General features: G+C 35.6%; 1 protein-coding gene across 1 annotated transcript in view; it reads right to left on the bottom strand.

Moving 5' to 3' along the window:
* The window catches only part of LOC135211346 (uncharacterized), a 32361-nt gene extending 19629 nt beyond the window's left edge, over nucleotides 1-12732 (bottom strand). The window contains exon 1 of the mRNA XM_064244661.1: nucleotides 12628-12732. Within this exon, the coding sequence (XP_064100731.1) occupies nucleotides 12628-12732 (105 nt within the window). The remainder of the gene's footprint in view (nucleotides 1-12627) is intronic.
* Between the last annotated feature and the right edge of the window lie 6580 nt (nucleotides 12733-19312).

Here is a 19312-nt window from a genome sequence, read left to right on the forward strand (position 1 = left end):
TCTTACTGGTCACCGTGACCTCACTTTTACCCACATTTACCTTTATACCACTCAATTCAAGAGAATCCTGCCACTCTCTTACCCCTCGTTGCAATCTTTCTCAGTCTCTGCTGTAATCAGCAAATCATGTGCCAATAACAACTCCCACAGATTTTCATTGCTGATCCTTTCATTCAGTATATCCATAACTGGTACAGACAGAAATGAACTAAGTGTCGATCCTTGATTTAAACCAACTGTAACTTCAAACATTTATGTTTTGTCGGTTTCAAGGCAAAAGAAAAGTCTTTCATATTTTTTTGTCTGCAAGCACAGGAACCATAGAATACAATCATGAAAATAATAATCTTAAAAACTTTCATCTAGACCATGTGAGTTTGGTGGAATGATGTGCTTTGAACCACTATCCTTCATTCGGAACATTAGGTAGTTATCCTGTCTCTGGCACTTATTCGTCATCTTTTATTAATTGTCTTACGACTGGGTCTCTTTGAAAATGTATCCATGAGTGATGTCACAAATGTAATGACAACCTATTTTGACAAAAGTAGTTTCTTGGCAATATTATTACTGTAGTCGTTTCATCTTACGGCATGTGGTCACCACCATTTGATTTTTTTAAGCACTAAACAAAAAGCTATGTATAAAATTTAATAGAGTACTTTAAACCCACGGGGTACGTTTATATCGTATATTTAAAGGAATACTGTTTACGATGTAGATTTAGTTTGCTTATCAGGAACCATTCCTAATTAGGGTAATTCCTAAAACAGAAAGGATCCGTCTATAGTCTATGATCTAGATTCTTGTTTTTTTTTCTTTTTTAGCAGATGTGGATTGCAACTGGGTCCCTTCCCCATAGTTCCATTGAAATTTGAGTTCGTTGTATCTCTGGAACTATAAGCGCATCAAGATGTTTGTGTTTCCCTTACTTAATTAAACAACAGCTGAAACCTGTTGCGATAAAAGCATGGGACTTCATTAGGATAAAGGATAAAGCCAGTAGATGTAATTCATTCCAAATCATTCCATGGAATGAAGTTTTCGTACAGTTGCTCATCTATTTGCCTGCATCGTTAACCGCGAAGAAATCGCTCTCCAAACAGATTGCTTTTTTGTTGTCGATCAATATATAACCGAGTGGTTCTTGAACAGAAGCTTGTTTCCAAGAAAGACCACGTCCTCCACTCGCCACACCAACACCCACAGTTAGTAGATTACTTTGGAATTCAAAAAATTCTCTTAATCGCTCGATTCGATGGAGAGTTATTTCCCTGCACTGCCAAAATTAGAATTTGTTGACTTGCGATGATTGTCTGTCACTTTCTTTAAACCGTTGTTATCAATTTTGCTCTTCGTTTCGTCTTACCTGGACCAGGTAAGGGTTTTAGCAAGGTATATAGAATATGGGTTTTGGGTTGCCCGTCCTAACGGCATTTACAATAAAGAAAAATCTCGGTAATGTACTGGGGCATCCCAGTCCTTCCTGAGAAGTCTGATATTTACTTTCTCCATTAAAGGTTTTTTTTTCGTAGTGGTGATGAATGCCAGAAATTTACTTTCTCCATTAATTTTTTTTCTGTGGTTTTGTATGAGAGAAATTTATTTAATCCATTAACATTTTTTTCGGTGTGGGTTTGTATGAGATAAATTTACTTTCTCCATTAAAAAAAAATTTTCGCAGTGGTTTTGTATGACAGAAATTCACTGTCTCCTTTAACATTTTTTGGGTTTACTTTCTTCATTAAATTTTTTGTTTATGTAGTTTTGTATGAGAGAAATTTACTTTCTCCATTAAATTTTTTTCGCTGTAGTTTTGTTATGAGAGAAATTTAGTTTCTCCATTAAATTTTTTTTTCCTTGTAGTTTTGCATGAGAGAAATTTCCTTTTCTCCATTAAATTGTTTTATCTTTGTAGTTTTGCATGAGAGAAATTTACTTTTCTCCATTAACTTTTTTTTTCTTGTAGTTTTGCATAAGAGAAATTTACTTTCTCCATTAAATTTTTTTTCGCTGTAGTTTTGTATGAGAGAAATTTACTTTTTTCATTAAAGGTTTTTTCGCTGTGGTTTTTTGTATGAGAGAAATTTACTTTCTCCATTAAAAAGGTTGTTTTGGCAGTGGTATTGTATGAGAGAAATTTACTCTCTCCATTAAAGTTTTTTTCGCAGTGGTATTGTATGAGAGAAATGTACTTTCTCCATTAAAGATTTTTTCGTAGTGGTATGGTACGAGAGAAATGTACTTTCTTCATTAAAGGGTTTTTTTCGCAGTGGTATTGTATGAGAGAAATGTACCTTCTCCATCAGAGGATTTTTTCCTTGTGGTATGTTGTGAGAGAGACGTACTTTCTCAATTAAAGGGTTCTTTTGGCAGTGGTTTGGTATGAGAGAAATTTACTTGCCTCGTTAAAAGTGCCTTTTTCTGTAGTGACTGTGTAAAAAAGAATTAACTTGCTACTTTATAACCTTTTTTATTCAGTGGCATTGGTATCATCTTTATACTGTCACCACTTCTGTTAACAGATAACAATTGAGCTTTTTTCGAAAGGATGTTAATTCTTATCCTAAGATAAGAACACCCAACGTCATTAAAGTGATTGCCAGTATGAGAGAGATAAAAAACAGTTATTGTGAATAATAGTGAAAACCATCCTAACTGACCTGTCAGTAAAAATGTAATAAAAGCAAAAACCAAATTAAATTCGAAATCAAGAGGAAAAGCAGGCACATAAAGCAAACAAAAATAGACTTGAAAATTTTAAGTCATGAAAGCATAAAAGCAAACAAATAAATGCAAGGAGAAAAAAAAAAGATAAAACATGAGCAGCACTTTTCCTTCTCACGAGAGGAAGCGTTTAACCCGTCCATGATTACTTCTCTAATTGCAAGGCACTGAAAAAGAACAGGTAGAAGAAGAAATCCAGCCGTCATAAACTTCGGAGGAGAGAAAGATTTTTCACATAAAAAAGAGAAAAGAATGACGGATTGTGTCACGTTCTCATGTAGGGTTGGGGGTGGGGGGGGGGGGGGTCACGATGCCACCAAATAATACCCCTTCGTCTGCTCTCTTTCTTTCTTTCTTTCTTTTTCCTTCGTTTTCTCTTTATGCTGTAATGTATAATTCAAGCCTGTTGATTTGATTTTCTTATTGTTCTTGATCTTTAATCATTCTTAAAGCATTTTACTATTATCACTTTTCTTGTAGGTTTGGATTTCTCTTTATTTCTCTTTTTCCTAACCTTTTAGTTTTGTTCCACATGGATGCTTGAGTAGTTTGATTGCAACTGTAAATGCGCATAAACATAGTTGTAAATACTAATATTTTTTTAAAATTTAACGTAACTTTCGTAACTTGCAGTTCTATGTCATGTGAATTCTTTGCCCTTGTGTTTGTTTGCTGAATGAAACGGAAGAAAAAGTACAGCCTCATGACGTCAAATGGAAACGATATTCGATTCACTCTTTCACGGTAAAATGCTAAAACGACTTTAGTACCATTTATGTATATTTGCATTACGGTTTTCACATTAGTGGGTTCAGTCAGAAAAACGTGCTACGATGCAAACGGAGGAGCTGTTGCTAAGGTAATCCACTTTCTTGCCTTGTAATACTACTACTACTTAATAATAATGATAATAATAATAATAATAATAATAACTGTCCAATTATCTACAAATCACTCCTCACGGCTCCCTACCATCAACTGAAGGAAAACCATATACTGCTAAACCACCACTACTACCTCCTCATTATCCAAAGAAAACGTGATTATTTTTTTTCCCAAATCGCACCATCAGTCTGTCTGTCTCTGGAATCCACGTCCATCTACATTCCAGACTCTCCCTGGAACTCTGTCACGAGACAAAGGCCCTCCGAGGTACCTTCCAGCATCACCTGTGGGGTCTATTTGGGTCAGGGAGATTCTCTCTCTCTCTCTCTCTCTCTCTCTCTCTCTCTCTCTCTCTCTCTCTCTCTCTCTCTCTCTCTAGCCTTGGTTATGCTATGGGCCCTCAGGTATTTTTGCTAGCGTAGTTTTATGCACACGACGATAAAGACGTAAAGATGTTTATCTGTGGATTCTGGATGCAGAGAGAAGGGAAGGAGAGGGGAAGAAGATGATAGCTGCCTCCGATAGGTGAGAATTGATACGTGTGATAAATCAATTATCGCCGCGTAAAGATTATCAGCACATCTCGTCCGTTTAGATATGCCGAAAGTTTGAGTCTCTCTCTCTCTCTCTCTCTCTCTCTCTCTCTCTCTCTCTCTTCTCTCTCTCTCTCTCTCTCTCTCATTATTAACTATTATATATATTTGAAGCCAAACTGTTGCGTATAATGTTTCGCAATAGTGGGCCAATCAAATAATCTTTACTTTACGATTGTCGCTTCATACCTAGATGGGTAGTAAAGGTGCCATTAATGTTTGCGAAATCGTTTGATAACAGATGTTGAAAATTTTCTAGATGAACAATATGAAATAAAGCTAAGAAAAAGTAACAGAATTTTAGTTTAGTTTATTTTTATTTTATGTATGTTATATATATATATATATATATATATATATATATATAATATATATATATATAATATATATATATAGTATAGTTATTCCATTATCACAGTATTCGCTTTGTTTATAAGTAAATTAAGGCCCAAACAGATTGTGATCTATTAGTTTCTCTTTGGAACTTAAAAAATAGAAATCAAACATTATAGTTGTTTACTGTACCAACAGTTAAGTACAACCTTTGCACCGCAACATAAGCTATTCTACAAGTTGTAAGAATTAAACATTAGCTTTAAGGGCTCAAAATTTTTCGTCCACCTGTGTAGATACATTTCAGCTCAGTATTGACAAGAAACGCTAGAAAGACGCTCTCTCTCTCTCTCTCTCTCTCTCTCTCTCATCTCTCTCTCTCTCTCTCTTCTCTCTCTCTCTCTCTCTCTCTCTCTCTCTCTCTCTCCTTGTTATTGTCGTTATTAGCGATGGAAGTAAAAGGTTATTTGCTGGAGATTCTCTCTTCCTTCTATTGACTGTAACCGAAATAAACATGAAGTCATATTCTGAGTTATCGAAATCAAGTGTAACTAAAACATAATCAAGTTAATAAGACAATTTTAGATAGAGTCAAATGAAAACCTACTGATTAAGATCTTTCCATTTAGAAGTAAGAATTTAGGCATAATTATAACAAAAATGCCCGCATTCGTGCTATATAATTAAGTCTCTTTGATTTTACGTTTTGTAAGCATTACTTTATAATCCCTACTAATCGTCCTATACACAAATGCCGAAGTGAAAGCACCAGAGACAGGAAATGTCGATGGAGGTATTTGTGATTTTTTTTATAATTTCAGAAACATCTTAAGTATTGCATGTATAATAATTCCAACTTATCGTATTTATTTTACATGAAGTGTCCGGTAAGATTTCTAAAACTTTTTTCAAATAATCAACGTGTATTAAGTCGTCATTGCTCTCCATTACATAATCTTAGGCTTCCTTTTCGTATAATTTTTATGTCTTACTATATTTATTTCTGCAGCAAAGTATTCTCACTCGCGTAGGTACGTTCCGAATAACTCTTCTTTGATACTTGTATGATTGATAATGCAGCATGAATAGTTTATCAATATAAAGCGTAATTTCCGTCTCTGGTATTGTAATTTTCCAGTAATCAGTCGTTGTAGCTGCGATGCCCCCTTTTATCAGCAAACGTTTGCTGGAATTTATTCCGTGATAGCTCCTCGTTATCGCACGGTAGCATGAAATAATAAACGCATGACGTTGCGTTATTCAGATCAGTTCTGATATTAAATCGTAATTCGATGCTGACTTGTGAAGCGAATTGCTAATGGCGTGTTCTCCAAAGGTTTTTCCGATTGACTTGAATGACTTCAGGAGATTTTTGAAACAGCAATTCTCATTCATTCTGTGTAGGTTTTATTTTCTGGAATATTCATACAAAGAGAGAGAGAGAGAGAGAGAGAGAGAGAGAGAGAGAGAGAGAGAGAGAGAGAGAGGAAAAATATTTATTGAATGTATACACATAAGCCTCGGCAATGTCCAGCAATCCACCGTTCACTTTTTGAGACAATCTCTCTCTCTCTCTCTCTCTCTCTCTCTCTCTCTCCACTCTCTCTCCTTCTCTCTATCTCTCTCTCCTCTCTCTCTCTCTCTCTCTCTCTCTCTCTCTCTCTCTCTCTCTCTCCTTTCCGCTAGTTGTCAGGTTTTTAAGATAAATATTTGCGTCATAAAGAGAAAATCAATACATCGTAAAAAAATTTCTGTTGGTGTGTTTCAAGTCTTGGTATTATATTTCATTATCCCCTTCATATCATAATGATTACTGTATTAGTATCTTGGATGTGTCTTTCGCCAGTTAATATTATTCCGCAACCTGATTATTATAAGAATTAAAATTTCTGAATTTCTTGGTATAGTAATGAGTGTTGACACCTGAATTAATCGTTTTATTTATTTATTTATTGATGTAACTTATTCCATAAAAATTTTAAGTATTGCATCCCTAGTTACGAGAGAGAGAGAGAGAGAGAGAGAGAGAGAGAGAGAGGTTTTGTTTTGACCTTCTATAAGTAGTTTGCTACAACGTAAGATGTTTGGGACTTATCCCATAGAAATGTTTTCCTCTAAGTAGTTTGCTACATCGCAAGTTGATGGGGACGTATCCCATAGAAATGTTGTTGTGTGTATTGTAGCCTTCGTTAAGAGAGAGAGAGAGAGAGAGAGAGAGAGAGAGAGAGAGAGAGAGAGAGAGACTCTCCTTGGACCATCTCAGGTCAAGAACATGCAAGCGAAAATTTTCACCCGTTCTGCATGACGTATTCCTCCTCATGCATGTCCGAAGATGACGGCGAACCCCCCCCCCCTCCCCCCCCTCCTTACCTCCCTCCTCCCCCAACTCACTCCCATTGTGAAAACCGACTCTTTAAGTGGGTCTTGGTTTGTTGATTATGCTCTTTGTTTATTATAAGTGCATATATATATGTATGTATGTATATATATATATGATATATATATATATATATATATATATATATACATATGTATATATATACATTATTTACCAGATTCGTATGTAATTGCAATAACCACAATGTCCTCTTAATTCTCGAATTCTTCACACTTTTTTAATATGCTTGTTACTACTGGAAGAATATACAATAGTTCCGATATCCGTTGTAGGATTCGAACCCGAATCCAGCGTATCAGAATAACGTCACGTTGCCGACATCGTGGTTAGGTGGGTAAAATGACCTTCCCATACTCCGGACGTGGGTTCGAATCTTGCTACAAACATTTGAACTTGTGCATATTCTGTTTTATGAATATTATGCTTTGCAGTGACAAGCCTATCCAAAAAGTATGAAGAACTCAAGATTTCAAGAGCGCATTCCTGGTATTGTAGTTATCTATCTTAAAGACACTGGTAGAAATATATATATATATTAAAATAAGTGGGGTTGATAACCTTAGCTCTTGCCGGTTAGAGACAGATGCAAAACGCTGGATTCCTCGGAGATGCCGAGATGAAAAACAAATAGGAAACTTTTCATGTGCAGAATGGAGTTCATTGACGCATTCCTAAGACACGAATTAATCACGGGAAAGTACGTAGCATCAAATAGTGGATGTGCAATCATATTACGTGTCACAGAAAATGACATATAACCTCTGGTATGTGAATTAAGGGAGGAATTGGACGGCCAACTGTCACAGTGGACAGTAGTGATTTCGGTGTAGAATAGGCGTTGGAGGTTCGGCGGAAAAGGTTAAAGTGAAAACAATTACTTCAGTTCTAGAGAAAGGGAAGTGCGATGTGACACACATTTTATTGACGAACTTTAGTGTTTAATTGTCTGATAAGTAGGGTCTCTCTATTTCAGATGGATTCAGTCACCATCTAGAAAAATGGGTTTGCTCTAGAGAGTTTTTGACTTTGATAAACTAGGAATATTTGGACAGAAAGAGAAAAAGGTTGTACCTGCTTAAATATGATTTTGGGAAGAATATGATAGTTTAACATTGCTTCCTTTAGTTATTCGCAACCCGTTTTATTCCAGTTTCATGTTAGCTAATTTATTTTTGTAACATTGGGAGTTTGGGTTAACCTAGAGTTTGGTACTTTGATTTTTCAGCTAACTTCAGGGATGGTGCTCAACTTGAAAGGTAGGCCATGTTACCAGTTTAGGAGTTTTTTTCATTTGTTTAAACGATTGTCATTTTGACCTCGTAGGTATCTGGTAATAAGTGACCGGTATATATATATATATATATATATATATATATATATATATATAATTTTTATATATATGTATATATATATGTGTATTATGTATATATATATATATATATGATATATATATATATATAATTTATATATATATGTATATATATATGTGTATATGTATATATACACATATATATAGTACATATATATGTATATATATATGTTATCTATATATATATATGTATATATATCTACATATATATATACATATATTTATATATGTATATATATATGCTAGTGAAGGAAGTTGGAATCAATGAGCCGTGGACGTCCACAAACACTAATTATATATATATATATATGTATATGTATATATATATATATATATATATATATATATATATATATATAATATATATATATATATATATATATATATATATATATATATATATATATATATATATATATATATATAGTATATATATATATATATCTATATATATATATACTACATACATACATACATACATACATACATATATATATATATATATATATATATATATATATATATATATATAATTAGTGTTTGTGGACGTCCATGGCTCATTGATTCCAACTTCCTTCACTAGCCGTCTGGGTAGTCTAGTACAGTTAGTAGTGTATTGGCCACGTAATCAAGGGGCCAGCATTCACTCCCGTCAAGGCAAACAGTGAGACTGTCTTCTGGATGGTTACTGCCATGAGTGACGTCATGATATGGGGTTCGGGGTTACCCGGCTGACGTCCAACAGAGAGGCAATAGCCTGAGGCAGGACTGAAACTACCAAACTTAACATAACAAAGACTAAGAACTCAATCCCACGAAGCACAAACAACTCGGGGCCCATTTTATGAAAAAATCAGATCCATTGTGTCCCTGTTGGTTTAGATAGTGAATTTGGTAGAGTAACGAACAAAACTCTGCTCAGGCTGTTTTTGCTAGCTTGCCTTGTGGTACTGTCCCAGAAGAACTGATTAAGGAAGGAGCTGCCTAGTAGCAAGTTCTTCACATGCGAAAATTTTTTTTATTTTAGACTATGTTGATTTTCTCTGGATTGGTAGAAAGACATTGTTTGTCTTTATTTTAAACATTGTACTTAATTTTATATATATGTTTTTTACACTAAAGCTGTATGGTAAGGTTAGTCGACTAAAAGTGAAAGCCAATGAGGCACTACTTGGGCATTGAGTTAATGCCCCAGAATGGTGATGCATTGCATCTCAGATCAGAGGAGCACCTGCTGTAGGGTTGCAAATCCCTTGAGGAAGACAGTTGAACAACTGTCTTGGAGCAGTTTTACAATATCATGATTTTATTATGTGGTACAAACTTCAAATATAAAGATAATTTACTTTTAAGATTAACTATGAATGGTTTCAGATCCATGCATTAGTATGAAGATATACTGCCTAAATAGCTGATGAGCACCTTTCCTGACACCGAGGGCAACAGTGCATTTGACATCTGCAACTTATTTGAGAAAAAGGGAAATATTAAGCTATGTACAAGTCTGTACCTTCGTGGCTCAGATGCGCATGAGGATGAACGGAAAGGGTTAGTGCTAGTTTGATATTGCTTTGTGGAAGAAACAGTTCCTTAGCAAGTCTTTAGGGTTAAAGCTTGTTACTTCCAAGGTGTGTTTTTTGTAACCTCAACAGATGCTAGTAGCTACCCAATAATTTAATTGTTCCTCAGCTTCCTGTTTTGTTACTACGATTGTCCGAAAAGCACTTGAGATAAATCTAGCGTCATCGGTTCTTGGCGTGAGCGTTTGTGGACGGCAGGTTAAAGATTTTCAAGTTTCCAATAACTTTTGAGGGTAGTTTCCTTACTGGCCAAACTATCAGATCCAGTCCCTCCCATACACCAGTTTGACCTTAGACATCGAGCGGAAGTCAGAGATCAAAGTTATACCTAACAATTTATATTTATTAGTTGACAAATTCAGTTTAAATTTAAACTTTTTGGTTGACAAATTTAACTTAAAGCCACCTGGTAAGGCCAGTTGTTTTCTGACTTAACCATTATTACAAGCCAGGTTGTAAACTTACTTGGGATAACAAAATGCTACATGCCCATGTATTATTAAGTAAGTCATAAGAGAAATGAAAAAAAGAAACAAATAGCAAAAAAAGTAATATGATGAAGATGAATAACAGATCATCTTTGAAGTTAGACTTTTGTCAGCCCACTAGACGAAAGTGTCAGACGTTCCAGTGATTCAGCTCATGATTGGAAAGATCATTCCACAACTTGACCATAGCAGGAATAAAACTGCCTGTGTGGCATTGAATTTTACAGAAGAGGCAAGACTTAAAATTAACGCCATATTACGTGTGGAAGGTGTGGATTGGGAAGAGTTGAATGCAAGGAAGATTAGAACCATGAAAAATTTACGAAAGTACAAGTTCTTTCTTCCGCCCATCAAAGGAAGATGAGAATTATAATTCAGAAACTTTGGATGGAAATTGGAGAGGAAGAAAGTGCTGCAGAGATGGAATGCAGAGGTATAAGAGCAAACTGACCATATTGGGATAAACTGCTCATTGTTGGAAGTTCCAGTACTTATGATAAAGAACTGTGTGTCAACCTCTGTTTCTATATTTATGGATCAGGTTATCAATGACTAATCCTCAGTAACATACTACTTAGCTACACTGGAACTCTTTGCCTCTCTTAGTCTGTGTATAATTATTTGCTGTAGGACAGAACCCATTGCTTCCTTCTTGTGTGTCTATTTTGTGTATATTATTCATACTGCTCACTTCTAGAATGGGAACAGATGGGCTTAGTTTAATCTCCCAAAAAAAGAAATCCCTTATAATATATTTTTCTTTTTAAACAATGGCCTATTGAGATTTGATCCATATTGCCATATTTCGTTCGAAACACCTTAAATGAAAAACTAATATGCGATAAAAATTGTCAGCTCTTCCGTCCTCAGTGGGACAGAACAAAGCCAGTCAACACGGGGACGCGAGAGGGGAAGTCCCTCCGCTGTTTAAGAAGGAAATACAAGTAGCGGTAGTATGGAAGGTGTAAATCGATTGGATGGTTTGTCTTTCTTGTTTTTCTATAATATCCGCACTATAAAGAATCACTTCCATCACTTCGTAATATGATGCGTACTCACGGTTCTTCCATTCAGTCCCAGCTGTTTCTGTTGCCACCTCCTTGGATCTGTATGTAACAAAGGAGAAGGGAGAGAGCAATAATTTATAGATATTTCATATATTGTACTATGACTTTAAATCCGTATAGTTTTATCGTGTATCAAAGCTACATTTTATGAGAATTTTGATTACGCTTTGTAAATCCCAGTTACGCTTTGTAAACAACGTTTATCTTTCCGGAAACCGCATGTTTGTAGTGTAAGTACGCGCTCTGATGTTATGGGCACACACACACACACACACACACTAGAGCGAGACAGAGAAAGTGTAATCTGTAAGAATTATCAGCTCCGTCGGGTATAAAAATGATGGCGCACAATACGTCAAAGTTTCCCGTCATCCTTCCATGAAGAAGAATGCGGAGGGAGTGAACAGCTGAAAGGGGCAATGCGCAATACTCTCCGATGAAAAGGCGGGCAAGGGATGAGACTGAGGTTTGAAAGGGAGGCTACGTAGCGGATAGGACACTAGATTAGGCCGGTGATAATACTCAATGGGCAAATCAAGAATGAAAAATCAATTGAGGGAAAATCCTATGTGACGTATCAATAGCGAGTGAAGCAAGGGATCCGACGAACCCCAGAGTTGAATAGTTGAGAAAGCTTCCTGCGCACACTCTTCCTGGAAATTGTATGTATACGCAAAATTATTATTTCTGTGCGCACAAAAATATTGGATGTATTTAAAATGTAAAACAAAACTGTTTATTTTGTTGTTTATTTGGCCATATGAAGACGTACGAGTCTTTGCCCATCCACCACATTTTTTATTCTATTTGTTTATTATATTTTATTTTTATTTTTTTAGCTGATAGGTAAAATGGGTGAAAGAAGAATGAGGGAAATTAGAGTAATGTAAAGTATGGTTTAGCCACAGTTTTATTTGGACAAAGTTAAAGTTTTTTTCACCATAGCCTTAATATTAACATATTACAATAATGATTTTACTCTATATATTAACATGGTGAATTGTACAGAGTACATATTTGTAATTTTGTTACTTAATAGTATAATTCTATTTAGCTAAAGTTGCAATTTTCATATTTTAACCTTAACATCAACTTATCATAATGATTTTGCAATATATTTACATAATAAATTCTACGTATTACTCTTTGGTACACTGGTTTTGCTCCGTGAGTTGAGACGCACTTACCTTCTTCCATTTACTACATTCTCCTTTGTAGTAGCTACCTCTCACCTGATAGCCTCCCTTCCACTTTCCTCCCTCCACCATCTGCCTCGTATCATCTTGGATCATCTTACCATTAATTGGCTACCGTCTACCTTATGGGTTATGATCGTCACTTTTCAGTATCATTAGATAAAATATATGTCCCGGTGAACCTCTGAAGTCATGAAATAGTTCCAAAACATTATATCTCCCCAGTATTCGTTGGGATAGCTCGGTCTCCCGATCAAAATGCAACGAAATAGAGCAATTACGAGAATAAAGGAAAGAAAAATCGAAAACGACTAATAAATTTGAATTATGAAATTTGAAATTAATTCCATGTTTTAAGATTAGTAAAATTAAAAATTAATTCCATGTTTTAAAATTAATAAAATTAAAAATTGATTCCGTGTCTTAGAATTAATCAAATTAAAATTTAATTCCATGTTTTAAAATTAATAAAATTTAAAATTCCATATTTTAAAATTAATAAAATTAAAATTTAATTCCATGTTTTAAAATTAATAGAGAGAGAGAGAGAGAGAGAGAGAGAGAGAGAGAGAGAGAGAGAGAGAGAGAGAGAGTCTATCTATTGTTGAACCAGACCTCGCCCGTCATAAGATAGTGTACAATGTCGGTGTCCATCTCATGGCCTAACAATTCCCTGTGTTTTTGTGCTTAACCGACCAGAATATTTTGAGTCTCGCGCGATAAAAGCAAATTCAAAAGCCAATTTCGAAAGGTGGAGTCGCTTCAAAGACAAAAGCAAGAGAAAACAAAGTGCTCATTTCTCATTTAAAAAGGCGGCCTCTTTTCAAGTTAAACGTGGTTGAGTTTGTTCGTTTGTGTTCAGTGCATCTCTCAACGATGTTGAGGCGTCTTTACTGCTCTCCTCTTATTTCCTTAGTCAGAATAAGAGTAATTGTAATACTAATAATGTTTTTGTTGATCTCATTTTTTCAAAGCAAGTGAACGTTGATAAAAACATTCAAGTTCAGTGCTCTTTTATTCCCTTTTCGAAATTCTTAAAACCTTCTTTTGTTTGTCCTCCAAATAAAAATTATAGAAAGTTTTTGTGTCCGCATTAAATTATCGAAAACCCCAGTTTTTTTTTTTTTTTTTTTTTTTTTTTTTTTTTTTCTTCACCGTCTCCTTTTACTTTGAATACAAAATCTGTAATAGTTCCCTCTCAAACGCCCAGCGAAATTTGCAGTCATATTTCCCTTCAAACCCTCGCTGAAATGGACAGTAATCATGGCCGAATAAAGATTTTATGCTGAGGCGGTTCGGTGTCAGTTCTTCAAATACCGAAGAAGACATGGAAAGACGGATCTTGTCTGCTTAGATATTTTACTGATTTAATAAAGATTGAAATCGCTGTCCGCTTGAACTTCCAGGACCTCTGTTAAAATGGCAAGAAACCAGGCGAAGGTTAATAAGACTAAGAGATGAATAAAAAGGGGGAAAGAATAAAAGAATAAGAGTAAGAAAAATAAGGGTTATAAGAAGATAAGAAGCACCTCATGAGAAGAGAGAGAGAGAGAGATTTACCTGGGTTATAAATCCCACTCAGAGACTATCTGATCTCGTAACAATAGAGGGTAAGGAATCACGCCAAGGGGGATCTGATTGCTTATGCAGCCACCTGTAAACAAAATCATATCGTCATGAATGGCTTCTGAAATCCTTTACCTGTGAGCAGTAAGCCGAACAGGAAAGGGTTTAGGTGTACGTAAAGCGGCCCTGGCCGCGCAGAAAGAGAAGTAGGAAGTGCAGACACGCAAAAGGATTTTGGGTCTTCAGAAAGACGCCTTGGGCTTACGCCGGTAATGGGGCTTGAGTATACAGAAAAGTTTCATGTTTTTATGTAGATAACATTTGAACGTATAAGAAAGAATTGCTCGCCACAGATTTGGTCAGAACTCATAGAAACGATTTTGTGCCTAACTGAAAGGAGTTTGGACTTGTAGAAAGTCATGCTCAAAATAATTAAAAGTGTTTAGGCTTAATTAAAAAAGTTTTCGTTTACGGAAAAATGTTTTGGAATTACAGGAAGTAGTTTACAATGTACACTGTACAGTATATATTCACAAATTTTGCAGGAACTTTTTGCCCTGTAGTGCTACTTATGCTTTCACCTCGATATGTTAGTATGTTTCTCTCTCTCTCTCTCTCTCTCTCTCTCTCTCTCTCTCTCTCTCTCTCTCTCTCTCTCTCGTTTGTTACACGTGGATATATTTTTATGTCGATAAGAGCAAGGGTGAAAAAGTTCAGAAATTGTTCGGCGAATTTCACAAAACTTTATGGAATGCAGGGGATAAACGATAATATGTGATGGTATTTTCATTTCTATGAAAATTCGAACAAGAAAAAGCTCTGACTCTTATGTTAAGAAATTCTCACGAGCATTTAATTTTGACGTAAATAAATACAGAAGGACGTGCACTGCCTGGCGCCATCGCTGTGTTGATTATTATGTAAACAATGACGCAACTCCCAATATAATGGGGAACCTTGTACTCTTTAAAACGTGTTTTCTCGGCTGTCCGTCAAGACTGCTTAATGATTAATGGACCATTTACTAAATGCAATATGTACTGTTTGCAGAAATAAAGATATTTCATTTTCCTTGTATATATATTTTCTCTACAGTTAAGCCATAAGTTTTGCAAGTATGGTGATGTTACGATATGATCATGCTGCATTAACAGCCAATTTTCTCAGCGGTCTTTAAAGACTGGTAAATGATCTTTTCAGCATTTACCATGGAAGAGTGTGTGCTATACGTAGAAATGAAAATATATATTCTGTCTGCTGTAGTTTTTATACTCTTGAGCAATCAAGTTGACCAATGTGCAGACGTTATGTGCCTATCTTACCACCATAAATTTACAGTTTTACTCTAGAGGCAGAACTAGCTATTATTATTATTCTGTCTTCATTCATGGTTCAAATTGACAGGGAGTAAAATTGGATAACAGTATGCTAAAATGATAATCATCTCCAAAGCTGTCATCCCATGTATAAGTTTCATCCACTGGCATATATTATAATAGCCCAGCTTTAATAACCTGAAACCTAACAGCCAATTTTCAAGTCTGCACAATCATTTTCGTGGATTTTGAAATTTACTGTATCGGATACTATTAATAGGGATGCAATTAATGTTGTAGTTTGCAGGGCTGCATAAATCTTGCTGTTGCCATTATTGATGTATATGCCAGTTTGCCCGTTCTAGTTCTTATTATTGCTTTGATAGCCACATTGTTGCCATATTCAGGACTTCAAACCATGAGGTTTGAAAATGTATAAATTCTTGCTGCAATGTGTGTGATCCATAGTTAGGCTCTTTAACCCTTTTGCAGTTTCTAACCCAAGGAAGGTAGCGGTCTCTCTCTTTGTTCTTGCCAGGAAATCTTAAACACAAAATTGACAAAAATCAGTCATGAATCTCACATGTCACATATTATTAACAACAAGCTTCCTACACTGATCTGCAGACATTTTTAAGGCATATTTGAAATAAGAGGCTACTCACAGATCTTATAAAAGAAATAATTTATTTAATTACTGTATAAATGTAATTACAATCTGCATTAATTCATATTCATACAGTTGTGATTCAGGGGAGAGTACACTGTATGTACCTTACAGAATCAGATCAAAGCATCTGAATGACATATAAGGTACATGTGCTTCTTCAAGTGCAATTATTAATAGGAGGTATGAAGCTATGTAACATGTCAGAGTCATACTGACATACTTACTTACATTGTCCAGTCTAAGTTAGGCTAGCCTGTAAGAATAACTGAGACTTTCATAATTACCCAAGACTTTAGCTGCATTTCATAGTCTGTAGAGAGGGACAGACAGAAAAAATTAGCATTCCTGAAGGTTATGCCAAGTTAGGCTACCCTTGCCAAGCGAAGGTTAGCCTACGGCAGGCTACCGTTGGTTATTTGATGATCAACCCTGGTAGACTAGCTAGTTGGTAAATATTACTTTTAAAGCTATAATGTATTATGAATTTTAAATATCGTTTAGGATAAAAGTGATAATGGTAAAATTGAGGAATAGTCTGCTACCTTTAAATGTTCTGGCAGATCAAATTCAGCTGAGTCTTCTGCATACAAGGTTTGAAAACTTATTGATAACATGGTACGTAACAGTACAACACATCATTAACACTTAAAACTACAGCAGGCCTAGGCCTAGGCCTCATGTAGTACTAGTAGTAGGGAAAATTGTCAGACTTAACCATGGTTACATGGAATGACAGTAAACCCTGCATGCTAATTTGTTAGGTTATATAAATTTTATGTCTAATATGCATTAATTAAGAGCTTATTACAACATTCATTATTTTATTAGCTCAAAAAGCAAGCATGAAGTTGACTGCAAGTTGACTGTGATCTAATGCATGTTTACTTAAGGTTTCAACACAGTTATAAAGATTTTCATGAATGAAAACTGGTCTCTTACTTGTGAAATATGATCCCCCTTTCTTTTGTGATCTTGTTTCTGTAAGTGACATAGTTGATGGCCCAGCACTGGTTGCCAGAAGTGGCTTTCTTGCTGGTGGTCTCTGCCGCTGCCATTTCTGAGAATCAACACATAACAATGGCGCCTTACGCGCACGTGATCGTCACTTGTTTGTCCAGTCTCTCCCCTCTTTATCTATGGATCTGATCACCATCATTCCAAAAAGCATACTTCATGGAAATTCTTTGGATGTCGGATGTAAATCAAAGATCCGGCCTGTTGATCCTGACAGTAATTTGAATTCAGATTAAGTTTTCATCCAGCTGTCAGTCAGAAATATATATTAAAGCTTTTTGCCTGATTTTCATCAACAATTTTCATGAAGACATCTGTTCCTTGACTATTATGTTCACCAGGCTTAATAACTCTACAGGGTTTTATGAAATCACTAATTTTTAGGTCAAGCAGTCTGTCACTCTTCTCTTGCAATGCATTTCCTATATCATTTGACTTTTTTATGCCAAGGTAGGTTGGTCATCGCCTAAGAACAGTGTCCATTTACATTCACTAATAATACTATGACCTTGCTTGTGTCAGTAAGCAAGATCCAGCCTTGAGTAAGTATGACTTGTTATGAGTCCATGCTTTTAATATCTGATGAGAACAAAAGCAGAAAATTTTAGACCTAATTCAACTTGAGAATTCAGCAACAAACTACATTATAGTTTCTTCTGTGATGGAGAAAGCTTTCCCCTGATAACTTGGACCGGGCCCTGTACTTTTCCCTTGTACAGTCCAAGGTGAAGAGTGCAGTCAAGCGTGAACCGCCTCCACACGCTCTTGTTTTCCCGGAATCTTATAATCTTGTTGGTTGCTTCCTACCTGGGTAGCTCAGTGGTTCTACCCTTCAGCTTTATCTTCAACTAAATGGAGTGACTGTGCCACTATTGGTGGATGGTGGGTTATTTCACATAGACATTAGTAGCCTTACGCCGTGTGGTGGCCATATAAAACCAGCTTTCTCAAACCTCGTGATATGCCATACTACCTTACATTGTCCTTATACAACGAAAATTTGGGTTTGAGTTTCCTTGCTGGGGTGCACTTTCAGACACTCTTGCTTTTGCTTGTTTCTTAGCTTCAATTTGTTTATTTATTCAGATACTTTATTCCTTCATGTTTTATTTATTTATTTGTTTATTTATTTATCCATTCATTCATTCATTCATTCATTCATCACTCACTGAATGGTATCCCATCGATTACTCAGATTTATATGAAGTTATTTGATAATGATATATTATATATATATATATATATATATATATATATATAATATATATATATATATATATCCAAGCATTTATTAATAATTAACTGATATCTTTTCTTATCTTTCGTTCTTTGTACATATTTCACAGAGGGCGTCCAATGGAAGCTAGTTGTGCAAGTACGTTACCTTTTTATTTGTTCTATAATGGTATGAACATGTGTTCATTATAATTAATAATAGGATTAAAGTTTTTATACGTAGGTCTCTCTCTCTCTCTCTCTCTCTCTCTCTCTCTCTCTCAGTCTCCCACCCCTTCTAGTTCTCTCCCTCTCTCTTCTCTAATCTCTCTCCTCCCTCCTCTCTCTCTGGTCTCGTAGCTTCGTGGTGAAATGTCTAGCTCACAAATGGATAACCCGTGTTCGATTCTCGGGCCGAACCAGGAGAGACAAACGGGCGCGATCCCAAAAGTCCAATATATGCCTCTGTTGACTTGAGCAGTGAATTCGTTATACTTCTAGGAGAGAGAGAGAGAGAGATAGAGAGAGCGAGCGAGCCCGGGGGAGGGGGGTAAACCTCACCTCACTCGTGTGAAAACCATTCATAGGCTACAAGACTCTCTCTCTCTCTCTCTCTCTCTCTCTCTCTCTCTCTCTCTCTCTCTCGTAGACCACCAACAACAGTCGAACCATGTAGTACTCAATTCAAATCGTAGGTCAGCATAGGCATCCTGAATTTTTAAGGAAACTTGCGGTTGTGTAAAATTTTCAGCAAGGTAACACGGCTAAGAAAGGCAGTTGCTTCAATCAGATATATGTTGATCTCAACTAATTCACCTACTTTTATATCCATAGAGATCTGGTGTGGTATTGTGCTTAGTGCTTCAATATTTTTCTCTATATTATATTCAATTAT

The sequence above is a fragment of the Macrobrachium nipponense genome, chromosome 4 (assembly GCF_015104395.2).
Source record: "Macrobrachium nipponense isolate FS-2020 chromosome 4, ASM1510439v2, whole genome shotgun sequence".
Taxonomy (NCBI): Eukaryota; Metazoa; Arthropoda; class Malacostraca; order Decapoda; family Palaemonidae; genus Macrobrachium; species Macrobrachium nipponense.